Source organism: Corylus avellana, chromosome ca1 (assembly GCF_901000735.1).
Source record: "Corylus avellana chromosome ca1, CavTom2PMs-1.0".
NCBI classification, from domain to species: domain Eukaryota; kingdom Viridiplantae; phylum Streptophyta; class Magnoliopsida; order Fagales; family Betulaceae; genus Corylus; species Corylus avellana.
This window is the reverse complement of record NC_081541.1, coordinates 41,217,647-41,238,571: the sequence shown is the minus strand read 5'-3', so window position 1 is coordinate 41,238,571 and position 20,925 is coordinate 41,217,647. Positions and strand designations below refer to the sequence as shown.

The window sequence follows — 20,925 nt, the reverse complement described above, 5'->3', positions numbered from 1 at the left end:
TATTTCAGCAATAAAATTTGTGGGAATTGTTTGTTTGTTTTAGCATCCGATCCGTTGAGTCTCTGTATTTCATCCAATAGAGTTTTATGATGATCAGTTATCATAGTTTGCTTTAAAATTTAATCATTATTTTCTACGTGGGCATAAATTGACAGGGGCATCAATATCAACATATTTGTTTAATTGACTTCTGTACATGCTTGTGATCCAGCTAGCGCACCATTTTGTCAATTTTTGAATTGGAGCAAATTAAATTATAACAAAGTAACCAGTACTGGGCTTGAGGATTCGGGATAGAGTTTGGCAATTTTTGTTCATGAAAGATGCTTATGGTGTTCAAAATCAATTTTTTTTTTTTACATGTTCGCACATGCCACAAGGGAGAAAAAATGAGAGGCTACGAAATTCGAACAAGTGACCTCTGTTTAATAAGGCGTGGTCTCCAACCAATTAAATTATTCCTTGAGAACATAAAAAAAAAAAAAAAGAAAAAAAGAAAAAAAAACAACTATTTGGGAAAACAAATTAGAAGACCAAATAAATGAGTATGCTATCAGAAAGATGGACAAGCCATAAATGTAAAATTTTAACAGTAAACAAAACTTATAGGGAAAAGTACACTTTAACCCCCTCTCAAAAGTTTGGAACGATTTTCAATTCGACCTCCAAATTTTTTCAATTTGTGCAATGCACCCTTCCAAACTTGCAAATTTTTTTTCAATTTGACCAATATCATCCTAAAATTCCCATATTGCCCCTAATTTATTTTTTTATTTTTTATAAAAAAAAAAAATTAAAAAAATATTCAGGGTGGCGTAGCCATCCCTTTGGCCATCTGGCCATTTTTGCACCCCCATTTTTTTTTTTTTAATAAAAAATTAGGGGTAATATGGAAATTTTGGGATGAAATTGGTCGAATTGAAAAAAATTTGCAAGTTTGGGGGGAGGGGATACATTGCAAAAATTGAAATATTGGTGATCGAATTGAAAATCATCCCAAACTTTGGGGGCTAAAGTGTAATTTTCCCGAACTTATAATGATGGTATTGAAGGGTGGGCGTAAATAATTGCAGCAATCATAAAAGTGAGACCATTTCTTCTAGTCGATAGTTTTCATATCCTCAAATATGTGATCTGCTGTTAGAATATATTATAGGGTACAGGGTAATCTCCTTTAATTAGATTTGATTTGATCTCCCTTGTCATTTTGTATTATTTTCACCTCCCTATAAATATGGACCTTTTATATTGTAAATGATGCAAGATGAGAAAATAATATATTTTTTTTCTTTAGATTTATTTAGGTTTTATTAATTATTGAGGTCATTAGTATTTTTAAGAGTTGTATTATTTTATAATTTAATAATGAATTTAGCACAAAGTCAATCAAATTAGGGTTGGGATTTTTTGTCCGTGCCTATTTAAGTGAACTTTTGTACTCCTATGAAGAGAGATTAAGATTAATGAAAAAACATATGTTTTCTTTGATGTGCGATTAAGAGTTGTATTATTTTATAATTCAATAATGAATTTAGCACAAAGTCAATCAAATTAGGGTTGGGATTTTTTGTCCGTGCCTATTTAAGTGAACTTTTGTACTCCTATGAAGAGATTAAGATTAATGAAAAAACATATGTTTTCTTTGATGTGCGATTCTCACTACAAAAAATGTTTTTTTTTTTTTTTTCTTGATAGGCAATTTTTGATGTGTTAGGTGATCTGACACATCAGTAAAATTTACTAGCGTGTCATTATTGACGTGTGTCGAGCGTTAAAATTTTGAGTGTCAAAAACAGAAATTTTTTGACATGTCACTTTTAACACGTCAAAAATTATTGACGTGTCAAAAAGTGGCACGTCAAAAAAATTTCCTGACTAGTCATTTTCTAACACGTCAAAAAATTACTGACGTGTCAGAAATTGACACTTCAAGAAATTTTTCTGACGTGACAGGAGTGGCATGTCATAAAATTTTCTGACGTGCTAAAATTAACACGTCAGTAAATTTTAAAAAATTATTAAAAAAAGAATTATTTTTTTAAATTTTTTCTGGAAATTTTTTTTTCAATTAAAAAATTTATTAATTTAAATTATTTTTCAATTAAAATAATTTTTTTTAAATTTTTTTTCACCAATTTCGTTTCTCCAGCTCTCCCTCTCCATTTTCTCACTCTCTCTCTCTCTCTCTCTCTCTTCTTTTCTCCATTTTTGTTTCTCCGGCCAGCTCTCCCTCTCTTCTTTTCTCCATTAATTTTCAAAAACCCAAACCCAAAAAATCTTCAAAAAATCTAAAACCCAAATCAAAAAAATCATAAACTCAAATCAAAAAATCAACCTGAAAAATCAAAAACCCAAACGTCAAACCCAAAAAAATCTTCAAAAACCCCAAAAAATCTTCGTATCTTCTCCTCTTTTTTTTTTCTCCTGCTTCTCTTCTTCTTCTCTTCTCCTTTTCTTTTTCTTCTTCTTCTTCTGCTGCTTCTCTTATTTTTCGCTTCTCCTTTTCTTTTTCTTCTTCCCTCTAGAGGGAGTTGGCCAGTTGTGCAGAGAGAAGAGGAAGATTGAGAGATGAGAGAGAGTGTAGGGAAATAAAAGAAAAATGAAAGAATACATAATATATAAGAGGGAAAGAAGAGGGAAAAAGTTGAATATCCCGCTCATTTTTTTAGTGACGTACCAACATTTAACACGTCAGAAATTTCTGACATGCTAAATAGCATGTTGGAAAATTTCTGATGTGTGAAAATAGCATGTCCGAAAATTTTTGACGTGCTATTTTCACACGTCAAAATTTCTAACGTGCTATTTTCACATGTCAGATTTTCTGACGTGATATTTTTGGCCACGTCAGAAAAATATTTACTGACGTGGCAATAATTAGTAAGGTGGCAAAAAATCGTGTACTGTAGCCACGTTAGAAATTGATTGTTTTTTTGTAGTGTCTTCTTCTCTTTTGGTTGTGAGACTCTAGTTCAACCCCTTCTTATCATTATTTGTAAATTAACGTAATGTTTATATTTATTTTACCACATTAATGATCATGCATATATAAAACTTCCATGGGTTGATAGGGCTATATATGAAGAAGGTAAAAATGGTTCTAGTATCTCATCCTTAGCCCTTTAAATAGGACAACCTACGCTGCTAGATTTAAAAATGTTGTCTTTTAAAAAAGCTGTCTAGACAAAATCGAACATTCGGTGAAAACTTAGATCGTTATGTTCCAAGTTCGATCAATCGATGGAAACATAGAACGTTCGTGAACTAGCTTGGACGTTCAATGAAAACTTCAATCGTTCGATTGTCGCATATTTTTAATTTATTTAAAAATAAAATCCCTTTTCAGGTTTGTTTTTGGAAATATATATATATATATATATATATATAGAGAGAGAGAGAGAGAGAGAGAGAGCTTTAACAGCTTTTATTTCATGATCCGATGGTTATACTAAATTAATTAGCTTGTTAATTTGCGGGCCATTATTACAGCCATGTCAAACTATCTTGACTATTGGTCAATTTTTTTATTTTTATTTATTTTTTTTATTTTTATGTTCGTGCCAATAATTTATAGGATCCGATGGCACTGCTCGAGGGCCATGAGGTTTCGAAAATGAGCTTCAGTATCATGGTCTATCAAAAGTTGTGGCACTTCCAAGATATGTTGCCTACTCTCCAGGCAAGGAAAGCATTTCAAGCATGGTAAGCAAGTAAGGCGGCATGAACGATCGAAAGGAAGGTGTCCAAAGCACCCTTTCTCAGAGAATTTGATTTGAAGTAAACCTTTTTTTTTTTTTTTTTTTTTTTTTAACCCTTTTGAATTTCAATCCTGCTTCATCAAGCTTTGTGGCAGAATATCGACTAATACCATTAACTTCCTTGAATTCCAATCCTGCGGCATCAAGCTTTGAACAGAAAAAAGATCTTATCAAATCTGTGAAGTATTTTACTTCCTTGATGTTGAACAAATCTGGCGGCCGCATAACTTTAGGAGAAAAGTAATTGTAGGAAAGCTCCAAAAATGTAACCTCTCTGATCTTGTTTCCATTTTTTACTTTGCAATAGTCGGGATCAGCAAACTTATATAATTTCTCAAGGATAGGAAAAGGAAGTTGATTCTCAAGCAATATCAAGTCAAGCTGTATACCATTTGCTACCCATGGTTTATTTATTAATATTGCTTTAGATCTTGTGGCTCCATTTAAGATAAAACTGAATCAAGTACTTTGAAACAAACTAATCAAGTTGTCATGTAACCAGCTTCCCACTGCCACCTCTATAAGCCAATGAGATCCATGGAATAATTTTCTAAGAAAAATAATTCTTCGAGCATATACTTAGCCACTTTCTGTTTGGAATTTGAGCGGTAGATTTAGCACTCAACCTGATTGTAAGGACATCAGCTAGCGGATCATCCACATTGAACCCAGCCAACTTCCACGTAGGATCTTTTGTGCGAACTCTGTTGTAAAGAGCCCTCATCCATCTATGCACGTCTGAACTAGCAAACCGTGGTGCTATTATCCAAGCTACAGGGATAGCCTTGTTGTCTGAGTTGAAAACAACAAGACTGTGAACGGGATGCTAGATCAATTTGCAGAGAGATCATAGTTAGTTTCTCATGACACTAAGGACTTAGGTTACATGAACTTTAAAAAAACAATGAAACAACAAAATAAAAACAGACCTTTAATTTGTTTGCTCCTGATGCAACGTGACTTAGTGGGCTGTAACGAAGAACATCAATAAGCAGTGGATAAATAACTCCAGATCTAGATTCTATCAAGGATCTAAGAATTCTTCTTGACAAAAGTTATATACTCTCTAGGTTTTGAAGGAAAAGAAAGAAGAATGCTCAACTCTAAGGTTTTTTATTCAACAAAATCAATAATCAACATAAACTGTCTTTCTCTGGAGGCTATAATCATATATTTATAACCCCAAACCCTAAACATAATAAAATATGACATAAATACTCCAAAAATCCTAAACCTAATAAAATAACGAAATATTGACTCCTAAAACCCTAATCCTACTAAAACAAGGAAATAAAGACGGTTTAACCTAATTAAAACACAGAATATAATATAAGCAGCTCCGTGTGTGATTGATTGCAGATACAAGGGCGATCGATCGCACAACCAAGGGCCTGATGCGCAAGTGTCTGGAACTGCGCTCGAGCAAAGAGCAAATAATTTATAATGAGAAAGTGCACAATATTGTGAGGCAGCTTATTCAGACCGGTATATGTCCATGGGCTTTGTGAGGTCATAAAAGAATTCTGTAGATTCTTTGACCAAGCTACTAGCAAGAAGGCTAGTGAGAGAAGCATCGAGGGGGATATGACTAATACCCAAATTATGACACTGTGATTGATACCCAATCACTGTGATTGGAGATCCTATGAATGAGGTTTAATGGGAAACGAAGTCACATGTGATCACGGTATGATACTGTCAATTTATGTTTATTAATTATCTTGCTGAGAAGATTAGTGATGAGTCCATCCCTATGATGTAAAACAGTACAAGATGCAGAGTGATTAAGGGTGAGCTTAAAGCTCTTAATGGGTTCGTAGTCCCTACCTGTTGGGATGTGGTGTTTCCTGTACACACTCCTGATGGATACCACCTATATGAATGTGGATGTGTTATCTCCTATGAGACTTGGGTAAGTCTCTAGACCACTCATGAAAGCCATTTTATGGTGTAATAACAAAAGATGCAGAATGAGTAAGGATGAGTCTAAAACTCTTAATGGGTCCATAGCCCTTACTTGTTGGGATGAGATGTTCTCTGCACACATTCTTGATAGACGCCACCTATGTGAGTGTGGAGGTGGTGTCACTTCCTATGAGACTTTGGCAAGTCTCTAAAGCACTCATGAAACCCAAAGGCGCATGGCCTGTATAAGGCGCCAACCCGTAGAACAACCCAATTTTCTTGATTTGATTTGATTTAATTTTTTTGTTTTTGGAGAAAGTTATGTGGATGATAAGTTTGTTTAACTTGTGGATTTGGTTAAAAGAGTTTAACTCTACCACGATTCATTAAGTTCCTACTTATTTATCCTAGGTGCGGTTAAAACTTTCGGGTACCACATCAATGCATGCTTTCAATCTCCTTTTATTCTAATGTTTGTAACATGTGGGGGATTGTTGTAATATTTGTTATAAACATTCATTTTTTAATTATTTGAAAAAGTTTTATCATTTGATAATATCTTCACGAGTTTTTATGAGAAATAAAAATCATCTTTAACCATTTTGGTTTATAACCGTTTGTATTTATTACTTGGTTATGAGATAAAACTTTTATGACCGTTTGTATTTATTACTTAGTTAGGAGATATAACCTTTATGACCATTTGTATTTATTACTTGGTTATGAGTTATTAAATAAAAATTAGTTTTAATTGATTTTTACCGTTTTGATCGTTAGTCTTTAACAAGTTTTATTGTAGTTTGACCATTTGATTATTAACAAATGTTTTACCGTTTTTTCATGTTATAACCATTTGGTCATTAATTATATAAAGAAAGAAAACATTCCAAATCCTATGGAACAATGTGTTTTCAACAAGAAAGAAAGAAAGGCAAACTCATTTTCTTTATAAAAGAGTTTTGTGCTATTTTAGAAGACCAATTGCATAGAATTCTATTCTATTCAATTTTTATTTTATCTTTGCGGTTTTTTATCAAAAAGATCAAAGCGTTGTTCTACTAGTCTTCGTTATTGAAAGTGCGTCCTTAACGAAGGTAGATGCTATAGTCTAATCTTGAGAGGTTGCGTGTCAAATGATCCGATCGCACCAAGTTATACACTCCGGGAGGCATGAATCAACCTTTAAGGACAACGCTCTTGTGTGATTCTATAGCATTGTGAGATCTTTCCATACTCTACTTTTCATCTCTTGTATTTTATTTAGTTCATTGTTAATATTCAGATTGTAATTATTTTATATCAATGAGAATTTGTGCACCATCAAAAATTATTTCCAACAACTTGGAGGTAGTTGCATTCGCCACCTTCTCAAACATAGCTTTATCCAAACATTGATGAATAAGAGTGAGAACTTGTTGATCCTTCTTTCGAAGTCTTTGAAAAGACTCTCTTTGATTAGTACTCAAAGAAGCTTCATCACTAGGCTCATTGTAGCCGTTTTCTACAATCTCCCAAGCATCTTGTGATCCAAGTAATGCCTTCATGCGAATGCACCAATTATCAAAATTGTCTTTGGAAAGGTGAGGGAATTGAAATGGGAAGGTTGAATTGGCCATTTCTCTAGGATTAATAAACTATGGCTCTGATACCACTTTGTTGAAAAATTGGAAATAACACTCACTAAGAGATAACACAAAATAGGAAGAGGAATATTCAATTTTTTATTCGACTTAATAAAATAACTTGCTTATATAGGTATTTATAGGATACAAATGACTCTTCTAACTTCTTCATAATAACTTCATTCATTTACATCTCATATAACTCTCATGTAACTTCTATGTAAAATAACTCTTGAAAAACTAAAAAACACAACATCTTCAACTCACTTAAGGCCTTGTTTGGTAAAGGGGTTGGAGTTAGCTTAGACACTGTTCATCACCATTTTCTAAAAAAATCCACATAAAAACATTTTAACTTTTTTACTTTTTATATCATATCATTTCTTTTTTATTATTATTCAAATAAAAAAATCACTACAAAATTTTTTTTTTTTACTTTTCCATACTACTTTTTTACTTTTTTATATAAAACATTCTTACTTTATTTTTTTCACATCAATCTACATCAACTACAATGTTTAGGCCAACCCATTTACCAAACACCACCTTAGTAACATATGAGAATATGAAATGAAAAGACACTTAGTAACATATGAGAATATGAAATGAAAGACTCAACTAAATGTTAAAATTAAGTTTATTAGTCAACAAAAACAGAATTATCCATTTAAAACCTTACATTTGCAATTATGTTGCAGTATTGGACTATCTAATTAACACTGAAAAAGATGTAGATTTGCTTGTTGATGAAAAGGTCATTATTAACAATATCGGTTGCAACGCTGCGGTGACGACTCTAATTAACAAACTTGGCGATCAGATTGTTGAAGATAAATCATGTTACTATGATCTCGCTAAAAAGCTTAATCAGCACTATAAGTACTATCCCTTGAACCATATCTTGGCAACCCTGACAAAAGTGTATTTTGGTGATTTTTGGAGAGACACTGCAACTATTGTTGGACTTGTTGTCTTGGATTTCACTTTTTGGAATTTTCTTAGGTTTTTGGTCGAAAGCATCTAAACTTTGTAATCGTGTTTTAGTGTTTGATAGAGTGATTTGCTTTTAGTTGCAATGGATGCATGGCATCTAAACTTTGTAATCATGTTTGGGTTGTGATATCCTTCCGTCTTAATAGCTTGTAATCCTGAACTTTGTAAGTGGTTTCTAATATTTCAGCAATAAAAAATGTGGGAAGTCTGTGGTTATTTCCTACTGAATTATATCATTTAATTTTTTTTTTTTTTTTTTTAACCATAGTGTGATTAAACGCTCTTCAGCAGTTAAAAACTCTGAGAAGTGTTGTTTGAAGCTGGTGGTGACTTTCCCTTTCTCAAGCCCTAGCTAGGGTTCCTAATTTTGGTCACCGATCTAAAGATTTCTTGTCGTTGAGAGTCAAATTTCTTCTTCTAATGAAGAAAATATTTAAAATAAGTATTTCTCTCTCTCTCTCTCTCTCTCTCTCTTTTAATCTTTTTCGGTATATATATATATATAATAAATAAAATAATAATGCTATACACACTCTCACTTTTCACACCAATATATAAGTGGCTTTTAAAATTACAATTGGATTAAAATCCTATAAAGATCCATCTCAAATCCAATAGAGCTTGTAAATGCCACTTATGGGTATGGGGAAGTGAAAGCGTATGTAGCATTATTAAAAAAAAAAAAAGTATGAAATGGAATCATGTCATGCATGTTTTGAAAACTCATTCTATATATATATATATATATATTTTCATAGGGTTGGGCCATCCTATGAATTTTATTTTTAGAACCTTTGGTGGCTATAGTCTATTAGCTTTTGGGTTTGGGCTTAGAAATTTTTGAACGCCTCTTGGTGTGCGTGAGACAAATTGCAGGATCTTAATTCCATTATAAGTTTACAAGTATATATAGATTATGTGCTCCCTGACATGCATCATCTTGTGGATCAGAGCAAGGGCTAATTCTTTATCTGGGGTTTATATTTCTCTAGAGATATATATCTCTAATAAATGTTTAATTAGCTAGGTCTTGGGATGTCACTGATAATGTTTAGGTGATCTCGATCTCTTATATATATATATATATGCTTGGCTTGCTGTTTTCCTCCCGTTAGGCTTAATTACTAATTGTGTTGTACATGTATTAATTGTAATCTTTTGTTATATATATCTTCTTTAATAAAGCTTAATCACCCGTGGAGAAATGGTTAGGGTAGTGTTATTAAAGTATACCAACAACCTTTCTTTCGTTTGCATGCATCTCATAAATGAGGCTAACATGACCTTTTGATTGATTTCATGAGTCAACAACACTGCATGGCTGAGGAAGACAGAACTGAAAGAGCCATTTCTGTCGTGGGACCAGTCACATTTATTCCACACAAAAAATATGAACCAAAAATTGTAAACCTTTCAAAATCATGCCAGTCTTAATAAATTAAGCTTACTCATCTTAAAATATATATATATTTATATATATATAATGGAGAAATGAGCTCCAATCACTCGTAAGTGGGGAAATGCTTAATTAATTTATGGGGTAGTGTTACTTGTTTACCAACCTTTGTTTTGTTTGCATCTAATAAATGTCAAATGAGAGTTGTGTATGAGAATCTTTTGGGTTTTGAGTGGGTTTTGCCGGAGGAAGACAGGACTGTGAGCACCGTATCTTTCATAGGACCATTCACTTACATTTGTATCACTCTACACAAAAATGTGAACCAAAGTGATAAGATTAAGATTAAACGTCACATCGATCATCATGCGCTGGAATTCATATATTTTTTCAACATGATATAAAAATAATGGATAACCTCACAGCAAGATATAAACGAGTGGTGAAATTCTATTATGTGAAAGATCATACAAATTAAGCAAAAGCTCATGACAATTGAAAGGGATATTTTGGTCCTTCCGTTTTGCATAAAGCATGATCGATGTGCTTTGTGATTTGGAAAAATTTGTAAAATCAGTATATGTAGTTGTACCAAGATGTAATTAACTAGGTCTTTGGAGTATAATAATTAGCTAAAAATTCTTTGTAGGAAGTAAAATACTTCTTGCCCCGGCAAGGCCGGCTTAATAGATTTTGAGGTGTAAGGCAACAAATTTAAGTAGTCTTTTTTTTTTTTTTTTTTAAAAAAAAAAAAAAAATTTATTTTTATTTTTAATAATTTTAATTTTAAATCATTCTTTTTTACTACTGCCCTTCATTTTTTTTTCCCAAATGACTACCAAAATTCATTTATGTTAGGAGACGTTTAATTTCAACATATATCAATTTTGTGTTGACCTACATATAATTCTTTTTTTTTTTTTTATGTGAATTTAATTTGCAAAAACGAAATTCACTTTATTGTAAAAATTATTTAATGAACGAATTAGCTAATATATTGGTTTGGACATAAATTTTCTCCTTGGAGGAAATTTTTTTCAACCTACTTCAATAGGTGACAAGTGTCATCTCTCACATATTTGTTTTTAATATTTTAAATGGTCATTTATTGCCATTTTACTAACTCCTTTAAGAAAGACATAATTTTCCTCCAAACTTGGTTGAAGGAAGTTCCTTCAACCTAGTCTATAAAAATGACATGTGTTTTTTTTTTTTTTTTTAATAACATGTGAGATGCACATGAGTTTTTAATATTATTTATTCCAACTTTATTCCTGCTATTAGAAAAACATCTGCATCTCACATGTTCAAATGACACAAGTCATTTTTATAGATTGAGTTAGAGAAAGTTCCTTCAACCTAGTTTGAAGAAAAATTATGTCCCTCTTGGAATTAGGATAATCTCCATGCAATTAATGTAACTTTTCAATTTTCTCTTTCCTTTCCTTTAAAGTCTTAATATCTTGAAATTTAATTATTTGTATTTATGTTTACCTCAATTGGGGCCTTAATTAATTAAAGAGCACCTGCTAACGTTTTTATCATAAAATTATTTTTTTCACCATAATTGAGGCCTTAATTAAAGACAATTAGGCAAAAATCCTTGGCCACCCCCTCAAAATTCAAATTTTTTTTTTTTAAAAAAATATATTTATATTTATATTTATAGTTTTTTTTTCTTCATAAATGACACGTATTACAAGATGATTAGTGTTGACGTTGCACACTAACTGTTTTCGTTAAAACTTGAAATGAAAGTTGGGTACAGTGACTTATTTGAATTTGTTGTTTAACACATGGAGTTTTTGGCCAATTTCCATACCCTATTAAACTAGGATCCGGCTTAGGTGTTGTAGTTGAAAAACTACAGCACCTATACTGTTAAATCTCCATACAGTTGGGATTATATAGAAAAAAAACAAAGGTTGAGATTTAATGACCAAGAACATTTCCAACCAAATTGTGTTGTTTTATTTTCATTAAAAACTTCTCAACCTAACCTTCTTCCCCCGAGCTTCACAAACTGAGTTACTGAGTAGTTTTACTGATCTTCTATTTCTTTCAAAATTTATCTTGCAAAGCTAAATTTTGGACTGCCATTTTTAGATATGTGGGAATATGTGGGAAACAGTAAAGTTAGAAATTCTTTATCTTGAAATATTTTTAGGAAAAGAACTCGAAAGAAATCAGTTTCATTGTTATTATTATTTTATTATTCATTTCCAAGAAACATTTCTTGGTAATATTTTTAAAATTAAATTATAACGATAATAAAAACCGTTTGAGTTATAGGCTAGTTGAAATTGTTGAGGAATAATCTCATATTACTAGTGGACAAGATCTTGGTCATGTTTATAAAGAATGTACAACCCTCTCCTATACAACCGATTTTATGAGATGAATTAAGTCCACGAATTTCTTTATGGCATCAGAGAATGAGTCTCACACTACATACCCCGTAAAGAAATTCAATTTTATTAGATTGCCACTAATTATTGCTTATTTGTCACTAGGAAAAACAACTTGACGGATGGTGAAGATGGCTTTCCCCCCTGCTAGTCACCCCAATGGAAAGGAAGCTCCATGCGAAGACTTTGTCATTAACATTTAACAGTGCTAATAGTGTGTGCACGTGTCCATGTGTATAGAGTGAAAAGAAAAAAAAAAAAAAAAAAAATACACCCACGTTAACACACATACCAACGACGACAACAACAAGGCATGCTCAATAGTAGAAATATTGGAGAAGACACTTGCATGCAAAACTCAAGAATTAACTGATTAATGTGTCTTTGGGCAAGTGTAAACACCTCCTTGAACCCGCATTCCATTAATTTCTTCCAGTACTATATCCCAAATAACAAGGCAAGAAAAAATCTAATCAAACGGGAGAAGAAAGGCACGTTGAATTATCAAAATCTTTCATCAGTCAATTAAATTGCATGACGTTATAATTAATAAGATGAAAACTCAACATCCATTAATGGACCAACAGATTTCAATTAAGCCCACATACCAAGTTATCGTTAAGAAAAATCAACACCCATTTGCCTTTTCTTCCATAGTCTTTTTAATTTTTTCAATCATCACCCATGATCCATGCATGATACGTTCTCAATTGAAGTCGTGGCCAGTACAAATTTGGATGAAAAAGGAAATAATTCAGTAGAACAAGAACAAGCAATCTACATGACGCAACAGAAAGGTAAATTTACACAACTTAAAGCAATTCTCTTCATTATTTTGTACTCTTTAATTAGTGAATTTTTTCGCCATGCCACCACCTAATTTGGGCATACATCATATTAAGAAGAAATGATCTTTTGTGATCGTTTTGTATTATTTTCTTGATCCATTGCACAACAGGTAGGAAAGGTCCTGAAATTTGTTAAGGCATGTTATTTCAACACCAATTTTTTGTTTTTTTCTCGTCCGGCCTCTCTTATCCGGAAGATATGGACCAACAATATATTCTAGTTTCTGTGGAGAATCTACAAATTAAACACGATAATCCCAAACAATGGAATACCGAAATCCAAATAGAGTTAGTAAGGGAAATTGTGGAAATGAATCGTCACATAGTCTCCAACACTTTTTTGCTTTCACTTAATTAATCACATATTTACACTAAAATTGAATCACCACCCAACTTAACAATTTAACAAGTTTTAGGTTGTCTAGATATCAATGTGAGCATTATGGTTGTAATTCTCTCTCTAATACATGATTGGTTAGGTCGTGGGGTTTCTCTAATAAATGGTTAGAGTAGTGTTATTTCAGTACCAACTACCATAGTTTCATTCACATGTATCTTATAAATGAGGCGAACATGACCTTTTGATTGATCATTATTATGAGTTAACAACACTGCATGGTTGAGGAAGACTGCACTCCACACAAAAAATGGGAACCAAAAATTGAAAACATTTCATATTAAATTCTGTCAGTGTTCACTTAGGTATAGATAGCTATAGGTATCACTCCCAAATGGATAAGATTAAGAATAAACATCACATCCCATGGAGGATTCCTTACAAATGAAAATATTTGGTAAAACCTATTAAGACGAGAGCATATCACAAGCTAAAACGGATTACAAAGTTTAGATGCAAATTTGCAACAAACACTAAGTGTGTCTTTGGCGAAGGAGTAGGCTAGACAGAACCCAAAGACCCAAAAAATTACCCTCAAAATCAACCCCAATATTCTTATTTTTTACATCACATTAATTACTTTTTATTACTATTTAAATAAAAAAATCACTACAAAACAAATTTTTTTACTTTTTTATACAAAACATTCTTACTTTTTTTTTTTTTTTTTTTCCTCACATCAATTAAATTTGTTACAGTTCCGGCCCGCTTCTTTTTTCACGCACTTTGCCAAACACACCCTAAATCACTCCAAAAATCACCAAAATACACGCTATCACAGTGGTCATAAATTAAGTCGTTGATGGAGATCATGGTAATAGATAATTTACACTGCATCGCTACTACAACGCATGTTGAGAATGACAATTTTCAACAGCAATAGCAAAACATAAATTGCATGTGCATGTGTTAGGTGGATAATGACACTGCTCGGCCATCGTCATGAGGTTTTGGAAATGATATTCAGTTTGGTCGTCTATAACAAGTTTTGGGACCTTCAATATTAATCAATATACATTGCACACTACCAAAGGTTTTTAAGCATATATAGTAAGCAAGAGAAGACGGTGAGATTAAAAAGGGTGGATTTGTTAGGTTACTGATATCTCTATATATATCTTGTAAAAAGAAGAATTATCATGCCTGTCAAGTGATTAAATTGTGAGAGCTCCATTGCTTAACTAGAAAAGAAAAACAAATCAAATATAAGTAGATGTAAGTCCATTTTTCACATTTATTGGTCCATTCTCTAGTGATCAGGGGTGCATGCATATATGGTTCACATTAAAGGTCCACAGAGGGCCAGATTATCATATGACTCACTATCCTTATCTTTTATTGGGCATTTTTCAACTCAATTCGGACTCAAGAATATTATCAAATAACCCCATGAAACTTGCTTAAAAATTTTCTTAAAATCTGTCACTTTGCCATGTTATACCCAATAAAAACATGACACATGTTATTAATTTCTTACTTTAAAGACTGACAATTAATATTTTTCACATCATTTTACGATGCCAGCTAATATTATACATCAACCATCACTCCACGTTATACTGCTATCGTAAATTAACATAATATCTTATATCTCTAAAGTTTTTCCTTGTGCATAACACTCTCTCATCTTCATCTTCCATAGTCGCTTCATAAAATGCAATCGTCAAATTTTCTTAAATTGTTCCCAAATCGTGGAGAATGAGGATTACACACGGAGTAAAATTTAGGGAATATATAGAAGAGATTATGTTAATTTACTGTATCAGTATAACGTGACAAAGTAACGGATTCTATTAAGTTACTTAACAAAAATTGATTTTAAGGAGTAAATTGTTATTTCAGCCTACACTCTGGACCTATAAATTATTTTCTATACCACATGGAGTGATTTGTAATTTAGGCCAACTACATTGACTTAGAAATTATTTGTTATACCACATGAAATTATTTGTAATTTAAGCCAACCACAATGACCAATTTTGTATTTATCCCATTAAATTATAATATAGGCATTGAAAAGAAGAGGTGAAATCGTCGCTATTACCATTTAGATTAGGTATTAATTCAAGATTTATGATCTTCCTCACATACGAAGAGGTGAAATTTGGCTCATTAATTATGAGGATGCAAATATGAATTAAGATTCTCTCAATTTCAAATGAAATAGAGAGGGGCAGCTAAGTCCAAATTGGAGACAAAAATGTCCCAATGTTAATATTTTTGGGCCTAACAAAAACAAATGGATAGGATCCCATTCCTGCAAATAATTGGTGTTGAAATAACAGTCTCCATCCTCCAACAAACCAATAAGTACTAGATCATAAACACATGGTCCCAACTAATTCTCCAATGAGTTGCATGGGAGCTAAGAAAAGTCTTCATTTCACATTTTAGTTTTATGTGAAATGAATGAATGCCAAGCTGGGAAACGTTCCGTTCAATGACGTAAGAGAAGCAATATACATCACTCAAATGTGAATGTTGCGTAAGGCATGACGTCATCGATCTGCTCCTCCAACGTCCAACCACATAGATGCACATCCGCTTCAATGAACCGTCACATGCATGGGGATTCAACTTTAAAGGATGAAATTAATTAATTAAGTAGCTAGTAATATTAGAGATCCAGAGAATAAAGAATAATTGACACAATTTTAGGTCTTGCGTGGCTGGAATTCATATATATTTTATCAACAAGATATAAAAATAATGGACGAAATTAGAATTTTAAGAAGGAAAAATAAATAAATCTTTTTAGTGAGAAAAAAAATAATTAAAAGTTTATCTCATAATCAAAACATAAAATTAATTACTGCTAGTAGATCATCAACGTACGGCCAAGAATAGGAGGGTCCTCTCCAGACTTGAACTTTGAAGATTCACCTGAAACCATGCATTTTATATATCACTCAGATTATTTAAGTGTTAGAGTTGGAGGTATTTTAGTATGTTCTTTAATGTGAGGGATCGATGCATCATCCAAATTACAGGGAAACAAAGAATAGAAAAATAAAATGATTAATTTGTTTAATGTTGATAACTTGCTTGACCTTAAATTCACAGACATATATATATATATATAGTTGAAAATTGTGATAAAAAATCTCTCTTACGATTACTAGTAATTAATTAAGCTATTTATAATTGCAACTGACTAAAACTGTAGTGACTGATTTTGCTTCCTTTTTTTTTTCTTCTTTATATATATATATATATATATATATATATATATATATATATTAGAAGAGATATTAAAGAGGATTGATATTGACAGGGGCCAACCGCAAGTACTATAAATACAAGTGCAAGAAGAGCGGATGCATGCATTAACAGTGAGGAAGAGATAGAAAACAAAGAATTTGGTGCTCTCAAGCGAAATTTGCAGGTTCTTACTTTCTCATTTCACTTTATATATTATAAACTTTTTATAAGAGGTTTTAGAATTGTTTTAATAATCCAGTTGAGTTTCTTAATAGATTGAGTATATATAGGATTCATTCTACAGATTATTAGCCTTGTGGGCTGGTGGAGACTCATGGCTAAGCTGGAGGTCTCCTTCCATGATTTTTTTATTTTATTTTATTTTTATTTTATTTTATCTAATTGGTGAGTAAACAGTTCTTACTATTAATAATATGTACTGTTTACTCACTATTTTTTTTTTTTTCCATGAAATTGGTGAGGTTGAAAATGAAAGTTTTTAAGCATTTTCACCAAATTATCTCACCAAAATAACCAAAAAATGATTTTGGTGAAGCTGCAATTTGGTGAAAAAGCCTTAATTAAAGCCCTTACCGCTAGCCTCACTACAAAAAACAAACAATGAGTGAACAGTAATTACTACAAATTAAATAAAAAAAAAAATACGGTTTCTCTTTCCCTCTTTTCTTTTTTGTTTCTCTCTCCCCCTTTAGAGAAAAATAAACAAATCTTTGAAAAAATATTTAAATAAAATAATAAAAATAGATTATTAAAATAGTAAGGCTAATGAAGTGCTCTCAAAAAGTGAGTAGTAAAATTTGTTAAGACTATTAATAATACTTTAAATAGTGCTCTGACAGCGAATTTCCTCAATATCCTCACTATTACTATTTCATTCGGTATTTCAAGAATATTTGTCTCTTTCACAGATAGGAGGTCCATCGTGCCTTCAACCTTATTTATGAGGATGCATTATATATATATTCATCACTCGATTAGATTATTTGATATATATATATATTCATCACTCGATTAGATTATTTGACTTTTAGTGTTGAAAATCGTGATAAAAAAATCTCTCTTACGATTATCATGATCGAGTTGAAAAGTCTTCCCATTTCACATTTTAGTTTTCTGTGAAACGAATAGCTGAAAAAAAAAAATAAAAAAAATAAAAAAATCTCCCTTACGATTATCATCCGGAAAGCTCATGACAATTGGAAAGGAATATTTTGGTCCTTCCGTTTTTAATAAGATTAATGTACTTTGTGTCTTAGAAAGAACTCAAAATTAGTTCATTCATGCATGATTAAAGCTATAAAGTATACAAATTGGTTAAAAGTTGGTTGAATCATTCATGGTTACTTGGATGGTTTGGCCACCTTTTATTTACCTAAAGTGGGTGGCTCAACCGCCCCTACTTGATTGGTGCTGATATAATACTCTAACAATTTCTATTAAAATTTTAAATGGAAATTGGGTGCATCGAGCTATTTGTGCTTCTTCTTAATTACCACAAGAAATTTCTAATCAATTTTTATATCACATAAAGCTAATTGCAATTAGATAAAACTATAGAGACTGATTTTACATATTTTCCCTACAGTTTCTACCAATATTAAAAGAGATATTAAAGAGGCCTGATATTGACGGAGACCAACCACGAGTACTATAAATACAAGTGGAAGAAGAAGAGTGGATGCATGCATAATTATCAGCAAGGAAGAGATAGAAAACCCTGAGTGTTGGGAACAAAGAGGGAGAATTTAGTGCTCGATCTCAAGCAATACAAGTATTTTCTTGCAACCGAAATTTGCAGATTCTTACTTTCTCGTTTCACTTTATTGTATACTTTTTTGATAATATATAGTTTTTAGATTTGTTTTAACATTCCAGTTGAGTTTGTTAATACATTAATTATAGGATTCACTGTTTAAAAAAAAAAAATTCAAGTATTCACAAGTTCACAAAAAAAATATATATAAATTTTCATTTATTATTTGAATATATTCATAAATAATAATAAAAAAAATTTATATGTATATAAGTATCTTCTAATAACAAGATGGATTATTATTTGTGATGTTTTTGAAACTTTAAAAAGTTAGAATCGACCCTCTGAATCTTTCACTTAATTAATCATCTCTATTATAATTTTTTGTTAAATTCAACAAAAAATGTGTCACATGCATACATGAAACTTAAATTGTTTATTATACCCAACATGTAAAAATACAAGTATGCTCTTAGATTAAAAATAATAATAATAATAATAATAATAAACACATTTGAGATTTAGGCGTAGCTAGTCGGCTAGCCTATGGGTCTTCGGCCATTGACACCCACGGCTGCCGTGGGCTTGTCTCCCCCACAATGACCCACGGCCACAGCCTACCATTGAGACTGGCCCATGGAGTCATGGAGACTCATGGCCAAGCTGGGGTTCTCCTTCTATATATGGTATTTTTAAAAAAAAACTAGTTTTTATCTACAGAGGTTTAATGGTTTAATGGGGAGGTAAAATCAAAATATTTGTACTGTTGGTTTTTCCCATTATGCTTTTACAATCATGTAATTAAGTATTGATAAATAAAAAATAATAAGATGTGAACAATCTACCTATTATATTGCCGATGATTGTCACCAGGAAAAGAAACTCGAGGGGTGGAAAAGATCATGGCCTGTCCCGCAAGTCGTGATTCCATTGAAAATGAAGCTGAATGCGAGGATTTTGTCATTCACATTTTACCGGACCTGCCCCGTGAGGGGTGGCTAAAGGATACTGTCATTTACATTCCACCGGAGCTGCCCCCAGCGGAGTGGCCAGAATGCTGTATCTATAGGGTTCCCAAGAAACTGCGCAAGGTAAAGGAAGAAGCCTATACCCCTAAGTTAGTCTCAATAGGCCCTTTTCATTACGGCCGAGAAGAATTGAGAGACATGCAAATGCACAAACTGAGATATTTTATGGATTTCTGTCGTAATCGGACCTCGGAGAGCCAGAAGAGTCTTCTAAAGATCATTGAAGAGGATGAAAAAAAAATCCGTCATTGCTATTCAGAAGAGTTTAGAAACAGTAGTATTGATTTTGTGAAAATGATTCTATTGGATGCCATCTTCATAATTGAGCTCTTCTTAAAAACCAATCAAAAAATACAAAAAAAAGAAGAAGAATGTGATTACATATTAAGGAAACCATTGCTTGGAAATGGTATACTACATGACTTGATATTACTTGAGAACCAACTTCCGTTTTTTGTTCTTGAGAAATTGTATAGGTCGACCTGCAATGACAACCATCTTTCCTTTCTCGATCTTTTCTGCGATTACTTTACTCACTATAAGTGGGCAAATTACTCATTTAAAAGCGAGGAAGAAAAGCAGAAAGCAAAGGAGAAAGTAAAGCAGCAAGTAAAGGAGAAAGCAAAGCCGAAAGCAGAGCAGAAAGCGGAAAGCGAAAAGCGGAAAGCCGAAAGCGAGGAAGAAAGGCAGCAAGTAAATCATTTCACAGATTTGGTAAGACTTTTGTACTGTCCATCAAACATGGAAGACCGGAGCAGTGAAGAAGCAGGAAGGCCGGATACTCGATTTTGTGCCACAAAGCTTGATGACGCAGGATTTAATTTCAAAGGAGTTGAAGATCATTCCAGACCCTTACTTGATATAAAATTCCCTTGGGGCTCTGGAAGGCTTCCGCGCTTATGCTTCAGTTGTTGCTTACCATGCCTTATATGTTGTCCGTGCCTGGTATACTTATTTCGGGTAACACTCCGTCTCGGTGGGTCCTTGGAAGTCACGCAACTTGTGATAGACTATGAGACTCAAGTTATTTTCCGAAACCTCATGGCCTTAGAGCAATGTCATTATCCATCTGAAGCTTACATCTGCAGTTATGTTTGGCTCTTGGACCGTCTTATCAACACTGAACACGATGTGGATTTGCTTGTTAAGAAGAAAGTCATTTCTAACAACCTTGGTAACAATGCTGCAGTGGCAACTCTAATTAACGAACTCAGCAATCAGATTGTGGCAACTACATCCACTTACAATGGGATTGCTCGTAGCCTTAATGTTCACTATGAGGACTCTTTGCCCCATTTATTGGCTACCCTGAAAAGACAGTATTTCCCCAATATTTTTAGAGGCACAGCAACTATTATTGGACTTATTGTCCTGGGCTTCACTCTCTGGAATTTTATTAAGGATTTGTAGATTTGAAGTATGTATGGTTTAATTAGTGATGGTTGTAGTGCTTTGCTTTCAGTTGCAGTAGATGCATGACATCTGTAGTCCTGTTTAGCTTGTGATATCCACCCCATCTTAATTAATAGCTTGTATAGTCAACTTTGAAAGTGGTTTATAAAGATGTGGGAAGTCTGTGTTTTTGCATCCATGCA

At 32.5% G+C, this 20,925-nt stretch overlaps 2 protein-coding genes across 3 annotated transcripts in view; both read left to right on the top strand.

Moving 5' to 3' along the window:
- LOC132172296 (UPF0481 protein At3g47200-like) overlaps nucleotides 1–8,309 on the top strand; it is a 16,370-nt gene extending 8,061 nt beyond the window's left edge. The window contains exon 2 of the mRNA XM_059583772.1: nucleotides 8,040–8,309. Within this exon, the coding sequence (XP_059439755.1) occupies nucleotides 8,040–8,309 (270 nt within the window). The remainder of the gene's footprint in view (nucleotides 1–8,039) is intronic.
- LOC132167128 (UPF0481 protein At3g47200-like) overlaps nucleotides 1–20,925 on the top strand; it is a 38,008-nt gene extending 17,083 nt beyond the window's left edge. Inside the window, exons 1-2 of one of the 2 annotated variants that reach the window (XM_059578027.1) lie at nucleotides 18,138–18,320; nucleotides 19,176–20,925. In XM_059578027.1, the coding sequence (XP_059434010.1) occupies nucleotides 19,205–20,740 (1,536 nt within the window). In that variant the 5' untranslated portion in view covers nucleotides 18,138–18,320; nucleotides 19,176–19,204 and the 3' untranslated portion in view covers nucleotides 20,741–20,925. Of the gene's footprint in view, nucleotides 1–18,137; nucleotides 18,321–19,175 lie in introns of those variants that run through there. The other variant, XM_059578026.1, reaches the window with a different exon arrangement.